At 36.6% G+C, this 20,883-nt stretch overlaps 1 protein-coding gene across 1 annotated transcript in view; it reads right to left on the bottom strand.

Moving 5' to 3' along the window:
• Nucleotides 1-3,792: 3,792 nt before the first annotated feature.
• LOC145771115 (VWFA and cache domain-containing protein 1-like) overlaps nt 3,793-20,883 on the bottom strand; it is a 37,000-nt gene continuing 19,909 nt past the window's right edge. Inside the window, exons 10-25 of the mRNA XM_082582855.1 lie at nt 17,460-17,509; nt 16,531-16,669; nt 15,822-15,971; nt 15,385-15,502; nt 14,216-14,327; nt 13,579-13,744; nt 12,638-12,774; nt 11,632-11,813; nt 11,204-11,317; nt 10,634-10,765; nt 8,962-9,163; nt 7,806-8,006; nt 7,019-7,122; nt 6,204-6,319; nt 5,157-5,311; nt 3,793-4,251 (exon numbers count right to left, since the gene is read on the bottom strand). Coding sequence (XP_082438981.1) covers nt 3,793-4,251; nt 5,157-5,311; nt 6,204-6,319; nt 7,019-7,122; nt 7,806-8,006; nt 8,962-9,163; nt 10,634-10,765; nt 11,204-11,317; nt 11,632-11,813; nt 12,638-12,774; nt 13,579-13,744; nt 14,216-14,327; nt 15,385-15,502; nt 15,822-15,971; nt 16,531-16,669; nt 17,460-17,509 — 2,537 coding nt within the window. The remainder of the gene's footprint in view (nt 4,252-5,156; nt 5,312-6,203; nt 6,320-7,018; nt 7,123-7,805; nt 8,007-8,961; nt 9,164-10,633; nt 10,766-11,203; nt 11,318-11,631; nt 11,814-12,637; nt 12,775-13,578; nt 13,745-14,215; nt 14,328-15,384; nt 15,503-15,821; nt 15,972-16,530; nt 16,670-17,459; nt 17,510-20,883) is intronic.

Here is a 20,883-nt window from a genome sequence, read left to right as displayed (position 1 = left end):
TGTTAGTGCAAAAAGAGAGCTTCGTAACGCTCTTCAATACTGGAAACATAGTACCGTGCACAATGTATGTTGAAATAGGAAATAGCATGGCACTTCAACCCACCTGCGGCAAGTCATCAAGTTGGGATATCGGAGCGTATCATCCGAACGGTCCGCAAGATCTTGTATGCTCTTGGCCAAGACAGACTGCTCAAAGACGAAGTAGAGCACATTCTCAATAAACACCCAATCACAGTTATGTACGGGTGCATAGCCGAGTGGTGGGAGCCCTGAAACAGCAATCGAAAGGGAGCTGGCTCGATACCGCTCAAGAGCATGCAGCTGCATCTCTGGCAAGACACGTAAAGGCATGCCCGAAAGTGGACACGAAGATTGGCTTCCTTGCCTTCCCGTCCACTTAATCTAAATCTTCAATCATTGGGCGTAAGCCTGGGTACGACATAATAATACAGCCATGAAAGATGACTCCAAGGATGAACTTCCCCTGACTCCTAAAATGTTGTTTACTGATTGTGTAAACACATACGCTACTCCGAGTGCCTTCATTATGGCTGACGGGTATCGTAAATCCTGGAAATTTGTTCAACACTTGGCCGACCAGTTTTGAGTACAATGGTTAAAACAATACCTGCCTCTGCCTGTTCTTCAATCGCGTTCTACTGTAAATCTTCCGCCGTTATTTAAATTTCTTGTTGATCGTTAACATTCAAACCCCTTTTTTTCTAGTTCAAACTTTACGCACGATAATTTTCTTTCTAGAAGTTGAATTTTCATTTTGCATGTTTAGTTGATTTCAGCAACATAGTCCTGTGTTTTGCCATGCTAGACAGGTAGTCACTACCTGGTCCAGCTCCCTGAAGAAGTCAGTCGTGTCTGATTGGCGAAAAGTCGGAATAAAAGCAGATTGCCACTTTATACATCGTGTGATAGTTTAGCTCAATTTGAACCAGTAGAACGCATCATGTTATTTAACCAAATGCCTGGTAAACAGCATCAATCAATCAATGTCTGGTTTATTTTTTTCTCAAATTATCACGACAAATACACTGGTACATTACATAGAAGTGAGAGAGGAGGGAAGCGAAAGACCTTATAAGGTCACCAAGTCAGCTTCCATCACGTCAGCTGTACCGTATTTTACAAAAAAAAATACTACCAATGAAAATTATACTGAAAACACTTAGAGAAAATAATGAAACGTTGAATAAGGTTACAATCGCAATGTGGCGGTTAGTGAATGCAAACCAAATCATGAGAAGATTGTATATGAACATGACATAAAAAACAAAAACAGAGAAATCAAACAAAACACAAATTAGATCCCAAAAGCTGTCAGACATGTCAGATCAATTCCACTGAAAAAATACATAACAGAGTTGCATTTAGCAAGAGTAACAACCGACCAAGTACGTTTGATATTGCTTTTTGAATGAAAAGGGAGACAAACATTTAATTTCTGAAGGAACCTTACCCCATGCTTGGGGTCCCAAGTACTGTAGCATTTTTTGCCCGGAGTTATTATTAGTTCTGGGTAAGAAATATTGGGATTTTATCTTGTAGCGAGTATTATGATGTAGGATATTATTTAAATCATTAAAATAAGCACTAAAACAATCAGGTAGAAGTCCACTTTTATATTTGTGCATGAAATTGGCATACTCAATTTCAATTAAGTCATTAAGCTTGGGAACATTTACTGGGGTATGTCTGGGGTAAAATAAACATGCTCTAAGAGCTTTATTTTGAATAATTTCTATGGGATGTAAAATAGATTTATCAGCCCTACCCCAATTTATTAGTGAATATTGTAAATGAGATTGAAAAAGAGCAAAATAAACAACACGTAGCCTAATGTACTGAGTGGTACAAAATGTCTGAGCTTATATAAAATTCCACAAGTTTTATTTAGCTTTGTGCGAAGACAAGTTAAATGTGATTTCCATGATAGCTTGTTGTCAAGGGTAACACCAAGATATTTAATTGAATCTACTTGTTGAATAGGATTTCCATTAATACTTAATTGAAAGGATTTGGCTTTGAAAGGATTTTTACGTATTATCATGTATGCAGTTTTTGAATAGTTAATTGACAGCTTATTTTGCTTCATCCAAATTTCATTTCTTCATTTACTCTTTTTTGAAGGCAAATTAAGTCTTTATCTGTCATATGTAAATTGGTGTCATCAGCAAATAATGTTGTTTTAAAATTTGTTGCATTTGGTAAGTCATTCACATATAATAGAAAAAGTAATGGCCCTAAAACAGAATCTTGAGGGATACCACATTTTACTTGTTCAAAGTCAGATGTATTTCCAAGTATTTTAGTACATTGTTGTCTATTAGATAAGTAGGAATTTAAAAGATTCAGAACTTTACCTCGATGGCCATAATTGTAAAGTTTACTTAGTAAGATTTTATGATCCACAGTATCAAAGGTTTTGCTTAAATCCAGAAAAATTGAGCATTTAAATTCCTTTTGATTCATGGCAGATAACAGTTCATCATATATTCTTGTTGTGGCTAGTGAAGTGGAGTCATTACTTTTAAAGCCATGCTGGCATGTAGACAAAATGTTATGTTTGTTGAAAAATTTATTAATTCTTTGATATAGAACTTTTTCAAAGATTTTAGAGAATGTCGACAAAAAAGAAATTGGTCGAAAATCAGTTAAGGCTTTGGGATGAGGGTGCTTTGGTACTGGAGTGATTTGTGATAGTTTTAGACAATCTGGATAAACTTCTTGAGCAATGCATTTGTTGAATAGTTTGACCAGGACAGGAGTAATGACACATTTAGCTAATTTAACAGTTTTAGTGGATACACCATCCAAACCAGGAGCTGTTTTTGTTTTCATGCCATTGATACAATCAGAGATTTCGCTTTCATTAATATCTTCAAAAGCAAATGATTTTAATTGACTTTTTATATCACTACGTGGATGTACTGATGATATTTTAGCTGCCATTTTTGTTCCTATTTCAATGAAATGTTTGTTGATTAGATTTGTAAAATTCATAGAATCAGTTTCATAAGTTGTGTCATCAATGATTATATGTTGAGGTAAATTATTTTTTGAGGAAGAGTTTTTGTATGTAGTTAGATCATTAATCACTTTCCACATTTTTCCAGAATCATTTTTGTTAACGTTAAACAGATTGTAGTAATATTGTTTTTTTGCAATTCTTTTTAAGTGTGACAGTTTATTAGAGTATGCTTTGTAGGAAAGAATCTGTTTAGAATCATCATGCCTGTAACACAATCTGAAAAGTTTTTCAGATACTTGAGGTTGTTGAAAAAATTGAGACGCTGTTTCTGCGTGCTCGTTTTCCTTCGATCTTTCCACAGTAAGCCGTATGTTCAAACTTTTCCTTCCTCATGACATGGCCAAAAATGCTAATTTGTCGTTTGATGATTTTGTTCAAGAGAATTCTCATTCGAGCTAGTTCATCTTCATTTTTTTTGTGGCTCTTAAACTGAGATATGTCTAACTTATTCCTTGCAGCACGATTTTGTTTGTTTTGCGCTACGAGCTGCCATTTTTATAACTAGGAGATAAAAACATAAGTTAAAAAATATCACCTTTTCAGCAAAAATTATTCCATAAACTCCTACATCAAAACTAGTGGGGAGGAGCTTTTTTTGTCGCGTCTGCTATTAGATTCATTTCTTTCTCAAGAACCGATTCCGGTACAGTTAAAACGCTAAAATTACAAGTTCACAGCCCTGCACACAATCCAAAGAGTATTTTCAAAAGGTTTGATGTTGAAAATTTTATTGCATAAAAATACACATATTACGAGAAATAGCTTGCTTCATTGTGCGATTTGATTGGTTGGTTTGAAGTAGATTTGCTTGAAGCGCTGTAGCCCAAAGTTGTAGGGGATTTTTTAGACACATTTAAATTCGAATCAGTTTGCAATGGAGAAGAAGTAGTGTTAGTGAGTCTTTTGGAATATGTTGATTCTATTTCGGATAGGTATTTTTGTGTGTCAGCCGAAAAGTATTCGATAAGTTCAGTCGAGTTGGTCTCTTTGTCATTCACATCAGTTGTAGTTTTAGAAGAAGTTTCTGAAAGTTCAGTACGGTGGAACGACATTTGTATCAAAGTTTCTACGATTTCGTTGGTGTCATATTGCTCGTTCGAACCTTTCTTGGGTGTTGATTGAGTGTGGCTTGTGCAAGAGGTCGCCCTCGATGGTGAAATCTTACTCGGATTCGTAGCAAAGGCATCTCCAAATGACTTGGCCTGCTCCTAAAAAAACGACTGATAACGTTTGTTTGCTTAGTTAAAAATTTGTTAACCTGAAACTCTCTTAAAACAAAATTAACAAGCTTTCAAAGTCCGTCCCGATAACTCAGTTGGTTAGCGGTTGACTTCTGGAACAAAGAAGCTTCAAGATCAAGCGGCGCTGGTTCGACTCTCGGGGTGTGCGCTTGAGCAACGCACTCTAAGGACTGTTCTCCATTCTGCGGCATCTAATGAATGGAATATTTCCCTGGCAACAAGACTTCAACAATCGGAAACTTCACTCTGTCAATCTCGGTGACCGGGACGCAAGTTTCGAAAAGGTACCATTAAAAACAATGCAATGACTACCACTGCCCTAACCCTCTGCGCCAAGTCAGCCATTGGCAAACCGATCAGTAAATTTAGTAATTATTTGCCTTTTTTTCTTTGTTGCTCAAAGGGGATTTTTTATGGTACCTTTTAGAAAGTTGCGACCGGGACTGCGTCAGTGATTCAAAGCCTCTACATACAAGTATGCGGAATTGCCAGGATTAAGCTCTGGAAGAAGCTTTCCCAGTCCGAGGATAAAGATTCAATCAATCAATCAAATTTATAAGCAAAAAAAAGCTTTACAGGAGTGGAAAATACGCTTAAAGATGAGCATCACGCCGGGTTCAGTGTAGGCTACCGCAGGCATACAGCATAAAGTGCATTGCTGAAACACTCCACAAGCAAAAAAGGGCAGAGAATCGAAGGTAGGCTATGTAAGGTGTTGCAACTGTGCAAGTTTTGTTACATTGATTATTTTGTGTATAAACTAAAATTGACCTTTTCTATGCAAAGATCAATGCACGGTTACTACTCCATTGAAGTATAAAGAAATAGCCTAATATTCTATGCTTGTACAATGAACATTCATCTTTACTTACACGAAAGTAAGATTTTGTGACAGAGCGAATTGCTCTTTGTTTTTTCGCGTCTCTCTTTTGCGTGTAAGAAAAATACATCAGTGAGGCGCTGAAAGTAATAAGACCTCCAAATATTGCTATGCCGACGATGGCTCCAGTCAGAAGGCTGAAAACAACTGAAATGAAAGAAACTAAAAATCAAACGTTGAAATGGTATGATACAATATACAACAGTAGCTTTCTACCAACCAGTTTAGTAGCTTAATGGTTCGAAACGTCGCCTCTTGTCCTAGTAGCCAATGGTTCTACCAACGAAGATCATGCCACACGCTTTAAAATTCTTCTCATAATATTTTTCACAAAGCAGCAAATAGAAGTCGGAAGAATGTGCTCAAATCGTAAGTGTGGCACAAATTGAAGAAATTACAGTTGCTGAAACACGGTTTCAGACCGATATAATCAGTCATTCTACTAAATGGTATAGCTTTGGAAGAGAGATGATTCTGGAATGCTATAAATACGGAAAATGATTGATATCGACGTGATAGGATTGAATTGCATAATTCAAAAACAACTTTTGAATTATGCAATTCAATCCTATTGAGTTGTGATCAATCATCTGTCCATGGCATTCCAGGTTTTCTGGTCAAGCAGTTTTTATTGGCTGGATTGTGAATTAGTGGGTTAATGCTATTGTTTTTTGGCTCAACTAGCCGTGAATATTTATATTACTAATTCAGACACGGTCTACACTCTACACACGTACGTGTTTTACCACGCAGGTATTTACCACCATTTGTAGTTCCGTAGCGTAGTGCTATGGCACATGTTATCAGTGGTAGGTAGGGACTTTAATTTTGGTCCAAACATAACAATGACTAAAAACGAAAATGAACCATTGATGACCTTAGGAAGAACATGGAAGCGTTCGGAAAGTTATTGATATGTAAAATTACGACAGATTAATCTTCCGATTCATCTTGAAAGAACGGTCAAAACCAGCTACAAAAGGCATTTGCGTATAACAACAAAAACATAGTTGTTCCATTTTAAAATAAAACTATTTACCTGGAGCGTTCAAAAACGTATCATAACATTTCACCAAATTTGAAACATCTTCTTCTCCTTCAAAATTGCTCATTGGAGTTCTCCATGGTAAGCTGGAGCATGGCGGGGGGGTGTCACTAAAAGTCATTGAATTTAAACTTTGTAGTTTAAATGGACACCTATCATGTCATCACATTTAATAAAAAATGCGTGTTGTGTTTCCATTTGAAACAACTTACGAAACGTCTTAAGACACATGAATCATCACAGCTGCTTCAGTAATTAACAGGGTGAAGTCAAACTAAGGTACATAAGGTCAGCATAAAATGCGAACACCACTCTGAGCTAGTAACAAAAAGACATTGTTGTTTTGATTTACAAAACTAACAAGTAAAAATAAAATATTTTGTTACTTAGCGAGTTTGGAATAAGGTAATCACAGGAAAAATGACAAAAGGAAGACCAAAGAAAACATTGGATGACACCATGAAAGATGACATGGCAAACGGAAACCCAAAAATTGAAGATGACAACAATAAAGAGAGAAATGGAAGAATTGTTGCCTATAACTGGTCGACCCTGATTATCCGGGATGAGGAACAGACTTCTTTAAAGCAAAATGGATGATGATGATGACACGTCGCATTGGTTAAATATAAATAGGCAGTTAAATGTAAAATTCATAATTGAACATAAAGTATTACCGTAATAACTCACTCGGCAAAGCATATTAATCGAGCCAAAAAATGCAAAAACTTGACTTAGTCAATTTAAAACACAGTACACCAATAAGGAAACATCGCTCGCTCTGTATAGTTTCATAAAGTGCACAATACCTGGTTATATCACTGTACATGCTTTGGCATGCATCGAAATATGGACTTCTATCATAACATGGGCATTCGCACAGATCTCCTGACCCCCAAGAGGTAGAACAACTCTAATTAAACAAAACAAACAAATTTCAATAATGTTAATTAATGTAAAATAATGATTACACAACCATAATTTTTATATTAATATATAATAACAATAAAATCAAATATAGTTATTACTATCTGAAGCCTTTCAGATAAGTAAAGTTCAAGGCTTCAGATAGTAATAACTATATTTGATTTAATTCGCTCTGCTTTGCCTTTTTGCTTGGCATTGAGCACTTTTTGTAGTATTAATAGTTTTCATTGTTATAATAACAATATATATTTTGTTTGTATGTAATAACAATTCATTACAATAATTATTATCAAAACTTTTTGTCAATCTGTTACAAACATTTTAACATCAACAAATGAACTAAAACAAGATAATATAAAAGCTAGTTCCTGATCAACAGGGCTACTTGTCTTTGAAACGTGAATGAAAGTAGGGGTGGATTTTGTTTACATGCAATGCGACGCTGCGTAAGGGTTGCTTTTTGTTGCGAAAGGATGAGAAAAATACTCGCTTTGCTGAATCGACTTGGAGCAAAACCCAACGGGTTTTGCTCCAATAAAAAAAAAAAACGAAAAAAAAAATAGTTGAGACTTCTATTTTAGGCATTTTATTTTGTTGCAGTTTTGCAAAGCTGTTCATTTCATTCATAGTGTCGAAGCTATTATTATACTTTTTAATGTTTCAAATTACCAACAGAACATGTAAGAATTTGGACAAGCAAATGCAAGCAGTGTTGGCCTTGATGGTTTGTCCGGGACAATCGCTGTCAGTATTATTTTTAATCAGAAGGAAAGCATTTGTTTCAGGAACTGGAGCGACAACAAATAGATAACAGCCATCTTCTGGAGTACGAAAAGATCCCTTGAACACGTTGTCCTCTGAAATCGAAAGCTGCGAAACAAAAGAAAAACGTCATGGCACTTTCGATGGTACTATCACTTTTGATATCACCGACAGAAACAAGTTTTCAACACTTCTACCGAAAAAAAACTTGCAGTAAATGCTTTTTCTATTTTATACACGAAAGTAATGGAATTTTACATTAGGACAAGTGTGTATTGACAACAGAATAGCCTAAGTGATGCAATACATGCCGATGCAACTCATAAACTTATACATAAACACATACCGAATGTAGAAGAGAAGCTATATATGATCTGCAAAGTGTACTGTTTAAACGTAGCCCCTAAGCGATTCCAATATCATTATTAGACTGCCTAAAATATGGATAGCTAATTAAATAAATATTTTGCAAATATTGTATCAGCGCTTTTGGCGGTATTTATTATTATTGGTTACCATCACACTATGAAACTGGGTACTTTGTTAATCAATCACAATCCCTGTACCAACCTCAGATTTATCAATTCATAAAACTTGGACTGCTGCTGTTCAATTAAAAGTAATTAACATATCTTTACTAATATGAACCGGTCGATCCTCTCGAGCAGACAGTTTACCCTTGTAAAGTTTTCAGGGCCAAAAGATTTTATTACAATATCAACTGTTAAATTGCTTAGTTAATATATCGCATTATATTGTTATAATTTACGTGATATTTAGATATGTTTTGATAACAGTCTGTAGAAGTTTATTAAAAAATTCACTAAATTACTGCAGCTATATCATCTCCACCGGTAAAAATAAGCTACATCATACAATAACAACCACCAGTGAGGGTAAAAAGGTTAACAGAGAGATTGTAACGACCGGGCTACCTTTATCTGAGGGGTTTTGCAATTGTGATAAATTGGAGTTACACCAACTCGGTAACTGTTGCTTGGTGAACTATAGAGTGGCGTTAAAGTTACTAACAGTGTACTTGGTGAATTACAGAATTACTAACAGTGTACTTTCTTAGCAGCACTCCTCTTTCAATGTCAGAACAACGATTATGTCGTAAGATTCCTTCACGGATTAGTACGCTTGATAACTCTGGCTCCATTACAGTAATATGACGAACACCAAGGACGTTATTTTCAAGTTTTAAATTTTCAAGATACGAGTCAGCTAGCACAACTCCTCCTTCGTCATCCAGGATGAAAGAACTATTGACAAAATGGCATTTGATTACAATATCTCATTGAAATATTATGAAACAGTCTTTATGTATTATGTACAGTACAATTTGGTCATGGTAAGATCCAAAACTGAAGTGATTTTTGATTTATGCTTTTCGTTTTGTTGTATTAAATCAAAATTCCAAAAATGTAATCTAATAATGAACACCATTAACCTCAGAAAACTCACGATATTTCAAACGTATTACAAGAAGCAGCAACTTATTAGAAGGTGTAATGTTGACTGGGATGATACAAGGCAAACAAAAGGACGACAATAAATGAAATATGTTCACAATATTGAGCAAATTACCGGACTAAAAAGCATGTCGGAATTACAGTAATAATTAAATGAAAGATAGAACAAAATGGAAAGCATTCATAAGAGAAGATGACATCTGATCAAGAATGATCAATCTGATTGCTTGTATAGTGTAGTGTCAAGTCAAGAAGATTGCTTGTACAGTGAACAGTATTATGATGTCACTTTTACAGGTATGATTCCAATGCACTATACTTTTTACAGTATAGGCCTTCAGTCCTAGGCATCATTGTTAATTTTTCGTTTGTTGCAAGCAAGCCTTTTTGAAAAGCATTGTCAGAAAATGATGCTGGGAGTTTTCCACTAAACGGAAAATCATTTTAAAATGATACTGGGCGCGAAAGAGTTAATATTAGGTCAATGGAAAAAGAAGGAAGCCAATATTCTAGACCAGCGTGGTCCAACTGCAGGCTCGCGGGCCAAAGTTGGCCCGCGAGCTTTGTTTTTTGGCCCTCAAACTCGAACTGATAGTCAGCTTTGCTTTAATCTAGCAATATTACTTTAATTTTTGTATCTTTGTTATTGTAGGCTAATTGACAAAAAAAAATTTGTGAATGATCCTTTGTGATGCATACTGTAAAAATACCACTTTGTTCAAAACTTTTTCCCATGGGCGTAAGAGTTAGTAGCCTACACAGCTCCCAGAGCTTCAACTCCAATTATGTGAACTTCAGAACGATCCGTTTTTGCTGTCAAAGAAAATGGAAAATTCTGCAAGCTTTTGGAAGTCAGTGTCAAAAGAGAAGTTTCACGTTTTAAAAGATGCTGTTCTGAACTTGTAGGCCACTCGATGTTTGGAAGTACATACATTTGCGAATGTACGTTTTCGGCAATGAACAATATTAAAACCAAAAATCGAAATCAACTTGGAAACGAGGCTCTTTACGCTTGCGTTCGCATGGCCACAACTACGATTCTCGTGGATAACAACGCTATCGTCTAACATTAAAACCTAAAGTTGATGAAACATTGGCCCGCAAGATAAAATAAAGAAGTTTTTGGCCCGCGATGAAAAGAAGTTGGACCACGCTGTTCTAGGCCACAGTCAAGCATATCATTAAGTGTCTTGCCAAGATACGGCAGGTGATTTCGTTGCATACTTTACAGGCCTTTTTTAGTTACTTTTGGATACTTACGAGAGTTCTTCGTCCAAGCCTAAAGTGGAATAAAATCTTGCTATGATATCGTTGAAATAACGAAGAGATATGTCCACACCCATTACACCAAACGTATTTGCTGACGTATTGAGACCACTTTTGATTTCTGGTCTAAAAAGGGAATTTGCTCAAATATAACGTTAATGTTATAAAAGTGAAGCATGGACTAATTTATAGCAACAAGCAAAACTTCGCACTAACAATTTGAACAGCAAGCTTACGAGAATAGTTTAAAGCCGTTACACGAACGTACGTACGTACATGACTCGATTAGTACGAACGACTGTACACTGTACAGTGTACATAGGCCAACTCGAACGCACGTAAGTACTCGAACGCACGAATACGTACTCAAACGCACGTACGTACTCGAGCGCACGTATGCATATTGCATACTAGTACATGAATCGATTTATAGCTTACGTACGATTGTACGTACTCGAACGCACGTACGTACTCGAATATACGTATACGTACTCATGCAAGAATCGATTTATACCTACGATTGTACGAATACGGAACAAAAAATAAGCAAGTTAATTTTATTACCTTTTTTTATGTATAGCGCGAGCAATCGTAACGACAGGGGCCTTATCGACGAGATCATTGGTGTCCGGTAAGGTTATGATAAATCTGTTGTATTGTATGAATCCTTTTCTATACCTGAACGAATTTCAAACCTTCAGGTAACATCTTGGACAAGCAAAGCTTCTTTAGACCAGGTTTTAGACCAAATGAAAAATGCAAAATATGAATTTATGTTCACTCGAATCAGTTCAATCCAATATAGGATTGAACTTAATCGCGTGAAAAATTAATAAAACTTTGAAATATAAAACATATAACCGGGTCATTCATATGAAGCTTTGTTGTTGGTTTGACACATGTTAGAAGACATTTATTTTATTTTCTTAATCAAATGAACAAATGTTAAAGGCTGCTTTTTATTGATTTGACTATGTGTTTTTAATTCTCACCAAGGTCTAGTTACCGGGTCAAAACGTGACGGAAGTTCAATTCCTGGATAGATACGAAATATTCCGTTTTCCGTTCCAATGTATCTCCAGAGAGTTTGCATCTCAAATGTGTTTGCTCTATCATCCGTTGTCCACAAACTTTCAGCTTTGTATGTCGCAACAACATCTTCTTTTACAGCATCCTTTACGAGAATGCAATTATGCATTTAGAATAGGCTATGGCAAACTAAGAGAGCAACGCGTTTGCCTTAAAAACCCCAAGATCTTGTTCAATGCACAAATTAGGATGAACAATAAATACCATTAATACTACATAAAGTGTTCAATGCCAAGCAAAAAGCCTAGCAGAGCGAATTGCATCAAATACAGATACTATTCTCTAAAACCTCTAAATTATAATTCTATTTGAATAAGAACCTTTTGATGACCCCCCCTTTAGGGTGAAACACGCTGTAGAGGTTTTAGAAAATAGTAACTATATTTGATGTAATTTGGATGAACATATTCTGCTCACAATATCCTTTCAACTATATGTTGAATTCTGTAAATTTTGTTGCTGAAAAGAGGTAAAAGAAAAGAACACCAGTCAAATTTTCCAAATTAAAGCCATTAATTTATCATCACTAGCAACCAATGTACCATCGAAAAGTACCATTTTTCTTTGGTATTTGCCCATGTAATTAACAACGTCGCTTTTATCGCGATATCGAGATACTGATATACCGAATATCGCGACGCCGATGAGCCTCATGGGCGAAACAGGTGTCTATCGCTGTCAATTCTAATACACTCGACTGTTCAGAAACACATCGCTTTATTTGTTGTTGGAATATAGTAAAATGTAGTTATAATAACAACTTGCTAACTACTTATTATGAATAGTTAAAGACTATTTACATATTATAGTGTCAGTGTGATGTCATATCGTAGTGTCATTATAGTGTCATATTCACACAGTATCGTGCATAAACACCACAAGAAAAATTAAGTTTTTAAAACAAAATACCGTTAGGTGGAATGTGTTAGGCCCTGTTCCTTCCATATACCTTCCAATGCTCATAATATCGTCGCGAGTGAAATTCCGAATTTTTGAACCATCTGTGACATTAAGCGCTCTAACAGCCAATATCAAAGAACTTCTATCTGGCAAATAAAAAATAGTATTTTAATATTAAGGCTAATATATTTTTTATTGATAAAGCTTCGGTACAGAGTTTGCTTTGTTGAACCATAGAGAAATAAAACCGAGTAACCTGTAACTCTGTTTTATTTCTCTATATTATTTATTATTAAATAAAATTTATTTATTACAAAACTTGAATAATAACAGTGCTTGGAATAAAGGCGCTTAGAGATGCCTAAAAAAAATAAATCAATTGTTACCAAGGCAACCTAGAGAAACGGCTTGATTTGTTACATTCTGCAGAATTTTTCAGATTTTGCCAACTTTTGGTAACTGTCTAAATGAAATGTTATAAACATAATATTTTAACGTCTTCTTATTGTCTTCCCCAGGTGACAAAATGGGTTTTAACATCTTCGCGGCGATGGTAAAACAAAAGCAATTTGATTAATGAAGCTTCAGTCACTGTGTTAATTACTCAATAAAAGTCTGATTGGACGTTCTTTAGCTTACTTTCACTTTTTCTGCTGCTTTTCCAAGGCAACAAAAGGCTCTCACATCATTTCGAGCCAGAAATAAATGAAAACATCTTACAAAGTGTTAGTAAATGATGTGTAAATGTTAAGGTGTTGAAACCGTGCCATATTTTGAAGTAATTGTCCTGTTTTGGTATCAAGCACATTATAACGTCCGTGTTTTGCCGCTTCTACCCTTTTCTAGACATCTGCTATGTTTGGCATATATTGTTTTTCGTTGTCATAGACAGAAACAAAAACAAACTGAACTGAACTACAGACAATGAATCTGAAAACTGTTGGACGCACTTTGAGCTGCCAAAAGGTGGACGTGCGCACAGGTGGCCTCAGGTGGAATGAGATGAAATTCATGGTACAAGAAAGCACCAGCAGGCAAAGAACTTGCTGTCGACAAGGCAAAAGTAACGTGCTCCAGAGATACGACCAAGCAACAGGAAAACGCAGTCCCCGGGATCTGAAAACGATATATACGGTAATAATAATGTTATGCTTTATTTATTGTCGCTCTACAATTGCTAAGGTCTTTTAGCGGCGGAACTCATATTAAATTTTTCATCATACCGGTAGTTAGGATGTCATCACAGTGTTACCCGACTTATCCTGATGCATCACTACATCATGCAAGAAAGAATACAATCGATACCGTTTTTAAAGTTTTCCGTGTGACCCCACGTGGAATTGACTTCAGATCCACCAGCACCAGAGTCGAAGGCGAAGCCACTCGGTCACTCAGCTGGTGGTGAGGGCTTAGCCTTAGAGTGTTGGGCCTACATGCAAATAGGCCTAGCACAACTTCGTGAGTCTATTTAAAAGGTCACTTGAAAAGATTTGAATTTTGACATATTCAAAAGTTATTGTGTCAAAACTTATATTAAATATATTTTTATTCAGTAGGCTACTTAAATATGAATAGCCTAGTGCTTACATCTGTCCACTTGTAGTGTGTGAGCACAGGTGTGTTGTTGCCAGAATAAGACAGAAAATCATTATAATTTAAAAAAGTTGTCTTTGAAATCACTGTATCGCCGGTTTCTAACCTAAATAAACAGATTGGTGGCAATTAAACTAATGATTTACAGTCTACAATATCATCTTAACTGCTGCACGTTGGCATAAACTATAATGCAATTTAACAACCAACAAAATTCAAAATTAACAAACGGCTTGAAAGACAAAACGAACGTTGTAAACGCCTGCTGTATGACTAATGCCCATGTAGCGGCGGGTTATAGGCAAATTGTTCGTAAGCAATTGTTCGTAAAAAAATTGTTCGTAGCCTAAACTGTTTTTCGTAAAATGAAATCCGTAAAACAATTCTTCGTAAAGCATTTTTTCGTATACATCTAATTTTAACTGCATACACGAAAAAGTGCTTTAGGAAGAATTGTTTTACGAAGAATTAATTTTAAGAACAATTGTTTTACGAACAATTGCTTACGAACAATTTGTCGGACACCGTAGCGGCGTCCTTTCAGGAAAATTAATTTAAAATGGATTACAGTTTCAAGCCATGCGTTGTGAAACAGGCCAATGGGAAAACAATAAAAATAAGTAAACAAATAAAGCGGTATTATGGCAGAAGTCACAACAAAGTAGGTCTATTGTTTTTCTTAGTTGTTGGGCGTTTTTGAACAAACACGGTCAATTTGTAATGTGGTGTTACTCAAACTGCATTTCAATTCATGTATTCTGTAAGTGTAAGCAATGACAATGGCACTAACCAGTCTTCTTTTAAGCTGATAGGTTTTATGAATAATATTAGGTTTAAATACTTTGATTGTTTAGGTTAGATTAGGCTTTAGAAAAGTGGTTTTCAATTTGAGGTTTACTGACCTTTGTTGATCTGGGGTTTGTGAAAACATTTGAGAAATTTCGTGAATATATTGCATTAAGGAAATAGCTAGATTAATATATTTAACAGTATTTCGTAAAATTTTTACTCAGGGTCACTCTAAAACATTTTTGGTATTTGGAAACTTGATAATTATTTGAAAAGTGTCCGTAATTACAAATTATTACAAAAGCACTGGTCCAAACAAAAACTAAGACCAGTGCAAAATTGCTTTGAAAATATTACATATGGAAATGCGTTACCTCTTCATTGACTCAAAGACCGGAAGAAATTCTTTATCTCTTTCCAAAGCAGTTGCAAAAGCATACAAAGTTTCGTTTTTGTCACTGTATAAGTGATAGGGATGGTCGTAAAGTAGACCTATAAATTATATTGGTTGTAATATCAAGTTTGCACAAAGAATTAATTTCCGGATTTGGCAGACAAAAAAAGAGAAAAGCCTATTTGTATTTCGTTTAAATTTCGGCAAAGATCTAGTTTATCTAAAAACGGTGTGAAATCAACACAAAAATTTTTGAATTGAAATGAAATAGTTTGAGATATGGTTAGTTGGTTTTAGATCTCGAGCAGCCTCAGTCAGCCCAAATTCTACAACGAGTCTGAAATGCTTTCGTAGATCACATAAATTACTGCTGCTGAAAAAAAGTAGCATAACCCTCATCACTATGTCAAAGCCTACCTGTGTTCGAAATTACAAAAGGGTAAGAAAATCTGTTCCTTTTAAAGTTCTTCGAAGGAGACATAATGTTATCTAACCGCATATCAGCTCCGACCACACCAATGAACCGATTGTTCATCACAATGGGGTAACTCAAGGTCACAATTTGACCTAGAAAAACATTTGCTCATACAGAAACTTCTTTATACTTACATGTATTTGAAGAAAGATTTTTTACACATTGAATTTTTTGACCATATCTTAATCCTTTTATTTAGTAAATCACTTCTCTCTCGACCACGCTTTAACGTTCGCGTTTTGTGGCTTTTATCTTTTTCCAGGCCCCTTCTGCCATGTTATGGCAAATGATGCTGTTTTTTCTTGCTTTGATGGTTGGAAATAAAAAAAAAAACACGAATGAATGACAAAGCAGAGTTTTCTCGTTGAAATGTTGTTGTCAGTGAATTATTTCAATTATTTTTTTAGTACCACTGCGAGCTATTTCCTTAGGGTTTATCAGCAATTTTTAAAATTACAAAACCTTTTTTTGAATTTATTGATCTTCCAAGTTTTTTCGTACACTCGAGTTTACTCAAGGTAAAAACGACTTCAAATTTATCCCATTACAAGTTCGTTTTCAAAATGTTGCTAACTTCCAAGCAATAAATAGGAAATTACAAAGCAGAAGAAGATTATTTTAATAAAACGTTTTAATCAACCTACTCCCTACCTACACCAAGATTGTCAAAGTAAGGAGCTGTCCAAAAAGGCCTTGGAGTGATTTGTTCTTTACTGTACAGGAACTTGTGAAACAAAACCATTTGTAAGGGGAGTTTAGCTGGATCAGGAACAGCGACGAATTCACCCCTCTGTAAAGTAAAATACAGGTTTTCATTAGCAAATAATTTCTCGTTTTAAAATTTTTCACAACAAGGCTTTACATAGTTACCTGGAAGTGCTGCAGGATTTGTCACATTTTGCAGATTCCCAGACAGTAAAACCCGTCATTTTTACATTGATTCAACGTCTGCAGACGTTGAATCAATGTAAAAATGACAGGTCTTGCTGTCTGGGTTGTGATCACCGCTTCTGTAACTGTCTGCAGTAGTGTTGACAGGGGCGGTCCAAGGGGTGCAGGGGGTAATTTTAGACCCAGGATGACTTTATGGCTCCGGAACCTTTCCAAGGGAACCGAAAACTTGAAGAAATCACCTTGTATTCTTTAAATGCTGTGCACTTTTTTAAAAGTGACTGGATGTGGAGTCCAACAATGTAATTGATATCGGGCTCAAGATATCCTTTTAACGCCCTTGGCTGTGTGACTGAAATTTTCTAAGATTTTTACGTTTTGCTCACTCGAACTGATAAAAAAGCTTTTTGCTACCTTAGCAAAGCAGTAAAAAATAAGAACAAGTAAGTTAAAAAATGTTCAATTCGGCTGTTAGCAAGCCGCAGCCGCAGTCTGACTAAAATTATGCATTTCGATGTGCAAGACACGTATGTCCTCTGCTGTAGTTTAAATAAATATGAGTTGCTTAAAAACTTCGACTTGCTTTACGAAATTTTCGAAGCTAAACAAATGTTTGAGCAAACAACAAATTTGTTCTATTTCATGACCACTGATTGCCCATCAACATAGGCTACTCATATAACCTTTACCTTTGTTATGTCTGGGTTGTATGCCGAAATGTCTTTCAAGATTGAAAAATCTGAAAAATATATTCATAGCTGAAAGTAGTGTAGTTATGTAAATACACAATTATTTATGGTAAAAAAAGCATCTTCTCCGCCCGAATGCATATAACAACCAAACTAAAAGATAATGTGCGTTTCAAAAGTGAATAAAATTCCCAAAATAATTTGTAACAAAATCTTGATTTTTCATCATATTAGATATAAAGTTAATTTTGTACCAACTCAAATTCATAATCTCTGCGAACCAGTCACTTTTGTGGGTTCAGTAGCTATACTTGCGGCGGAGTAACTCTATTTTGGTTGCAGCTGGGTAGCGGAGTAGGTGGAGGATTAAAATATTTAAACATGAACATTAATATGATGGTAGTCCTTTCAAGTGTTTAACTTAGTGTTACGGCCAATCTCTGTACAAATCAAACGTCATATAAAACCGTTCAAGTCTACTGAATATTACGTCATGGAAGTTGCTAGAAAATGTGCCAAAATTGCACCATCGTTCATAGACTTGTGTCAAACTTGTTAGGACTTGTTTGGGCCTGTTTAAACAGGAAATATTACATTAGCTTTAAACACCTGTTGAAATGACTTCATAATTGTCTTTCATTATTGCGTCACAGTACTGCATACGTGAATTTGAGATATTGCTATCTATTCTGGTCATTCGTAAAATGATTGTTTGAAAGTTGGCCGCACATTTAACTGTTGGCTTAGTGCTTGCTAGCTGGACAAAGGTTCCGTCTTTTATCCAATTAATCTGTATTGTAGTGACAGTTTTTTTAGAGGTGTAGGCGTTACACCTATTTTCGATAGCCTCGGGCTAATTTTACTGGAATACACTGTTTGAATAGACGTTTCGAAAGTGTGTTTATTTTTGGGTCATTGCATGCAGACGAACGGATTTGGGAATCTTACGTTACAATTTTCCCACGAAGAGATTATGGTTTACCGCTGTGACCATAAAAAATAAAAGACGATTCTCTGGCTAGTGTTTGTACGGAAGCACAGGCAGCATAAAAAATAAAAGACGATTCTCTGTCTAGTGTTTGGCACAGAAGCACTTAGAAGCAAAAAATAAAAGACGAAGTTTGTAGTTGGTAGTCTAAAGAAGCAAAGAAAATTAAAGACATTTCTTCTCGGTAGGCAACTGAAGAACTTTAAGCTAAAAAGTAAAGACATTTCTTCTCAGTTTGGTACAGAAGAAAAATAACTTGACATTTATTGGCAAGAAAGAAGATTAAAGGCAATCCATCTGTGCTTGAAGATTCAAGTCGAAGAATCCAAGCAAGTTTTGTGGACTTTAGGACTTCATACTCGTACAGCTACGGTATCGTGCATTTAAATTCTTTTTTGTATTTTTACGGTCTTTGCAGTTAAGTTTTTTATAACTTAATTTTGTGTGTTTGTGTAACTTAATTTTTTTTTAATTGTTAAATTTAGCCCTAACATTTAATATGTCTACACTCGGTGGTGACAGGGACTCGACCGCCGTCGACTCGACTGAGTTTAAGCCTGATGATGTTCTTTGCGGTCGGGCAGGCCATTCTGGGGAGGGACCCATTAACGATGAGGCTAAGTCAGTTCGAGAGGCCCGGCATCTTAGACGGGATATTTTGACTCAAATTGGGAAACTTTCTGTGGCCCTAGGTTCTTTGAGTGATAAGCAGGAACTGTTAATTTTTCGATCTAAGTTATCTACTTTAGAAGAGGAATTACGGCATTTCCATGCTCTTTTGACTAAAATCTTTAACTCTGCAATCTTGGCAGAACTTCGTGATAGGGTAGATCCCGAATTTAACTCGTTAAAAAATAACTTTGAACAAAAAGAAAGTGAGTTCTCAGATATGTTGGATGCTGACATACATCCTGAGGATAGCGCCTCAAATGTAAGCACTAGGATGTCTAAGACTTCGTCTCGGATAGTGGCACAAATTAACCTGCAGCTAAGACGAGAGGAGCTCCAGATCCAAGCTGAGGCCGAAGCAAGAGCTGCTGAGGCCATCGCGAGAGCTGAGGCCATTCGAGCTGAGGCTGCCGCGAGAGCTGAGGCCGAAGCGAGAGCGGCTGAGGTCGCCGCGAGAGCTGCTGAGTTCGCACTCAAAGACGCTCAGTTGAGGGCTGAACAACGAAAAGAGGTAGTTTTAGCTGAATATCGATCAGAGGCGGGCTCCCGGCGTAGCTCTAGGAAGGGCTCTTCTAGGCATTCCAGAAGTGAACATCAATCACAGTTTAATTTACCTAACCTTTTCCAGACGCCTGTTCAATCTGTAAGTGGACCTGTACAATCCACATGTTTTCCAGCTGTTTCAGGAGGTCTCGGGGCCGCGGCTAAGGGTCTTCCGAAGGCTGTAGAGCCAAGGTCTGCAAATTACAACCGAACTCCTCCCCCAGAGCGTACAGGTCACGGGGCCCCCATTAGCAGTAATGCTTTGCCGCCTTCACAGTTTTCTGCGCCGCTAGTTTTTGATCGCCCAGCTACACGTAATTTGGGTGGTTGTGAGAGGCGTATCGCGTCTCCTGATTTTAACGTGTGTGAGGATCGTGATCGGGCTGTGCATGTGACTGAGCCCACTCAGCCCCTTAAGGGATATAGCTTGTCTTCTCCCGCTAAATCGAGTTCTCAACAGCAGGATTGCTTTTTTGAATACCAAAATAGTAGGACGTTCTTCGATAAGGCGGCCTTGATTGGTTACGATGGTAATAATATGCCATTTGTCTTCTTTAAAAATCGTGTTATGGCCTTGATGGCAGCTTCGCCCTTTAAGGGAACTCGTTTGACTTTGTTGCAAGCAGCTTGTGTTAGAACAGCTGCACAAACGATTGCTAATTTGGTTTCCGACACTCCTGGCTTGTCAGAGGAAGACAGGATAGAAATGTCGTTAGCTCGCTTGTCCCAACGTTTTGGAGTTCGTGGAGGTCTTTTCGCAGAACCAGAAATTAGAAAGTATCGCTATGGTAGCAAATTGACTTCGATCTCTTCCAGTGATTTGAAAGAGTTTAAAGATGAATTGTCGCAGTGTTTGCTTTACGCGAAAGCTTATGGTCAGCGTGATAAATTAGAAGGACGTTTTGTTTTGGATTTGGCTAAGCGACTCCCGTTTGACGCTAAGCAGCGTTATCTTGACTTTTTAGGTGATCAGTATGGTAGCACTGAGGAACCTACCTTTCAGAGTTTGTTTGAATTTGTAGTACGAGAGGAAACGCGCAAGTCGACTGATTTTAGCATTATGCTAATGGGCGATTCTGGTGAGTCGCAGCAATTTAAAAAGTTTGGCAAAGGAAAATTGCCTTCATGTCCGGTTAGGCAGACGTCGGTAAAACCCCATGATAATGTGATTTCAGGGAGTTCGCAGTACTCGACTGCTGTTGGCGCACCGCGCGGCGGTGTGGC

Source organism: Aplidium turbinatum, chromosome 5, assembly GCF_918807975.1.
Source record: "Aplidium turbinatum chromosome 5, kaAplTurb1.1, whole genome shotgun sequence".
In the NCBI taxonomy this organism is placed as follows: domain Eukaryota; kingdom Metazoa; phylum Chordata; class Ascidiacea; order Aplousobranchia; family Polyclinidae; genus Aplidium; species Aplidium turbinatum.
The sequence above is the reverse complement of the archived record's forward strand: the minus strand, read 5'-3'. Positions and strand labels throughout refer to the sequence as shown.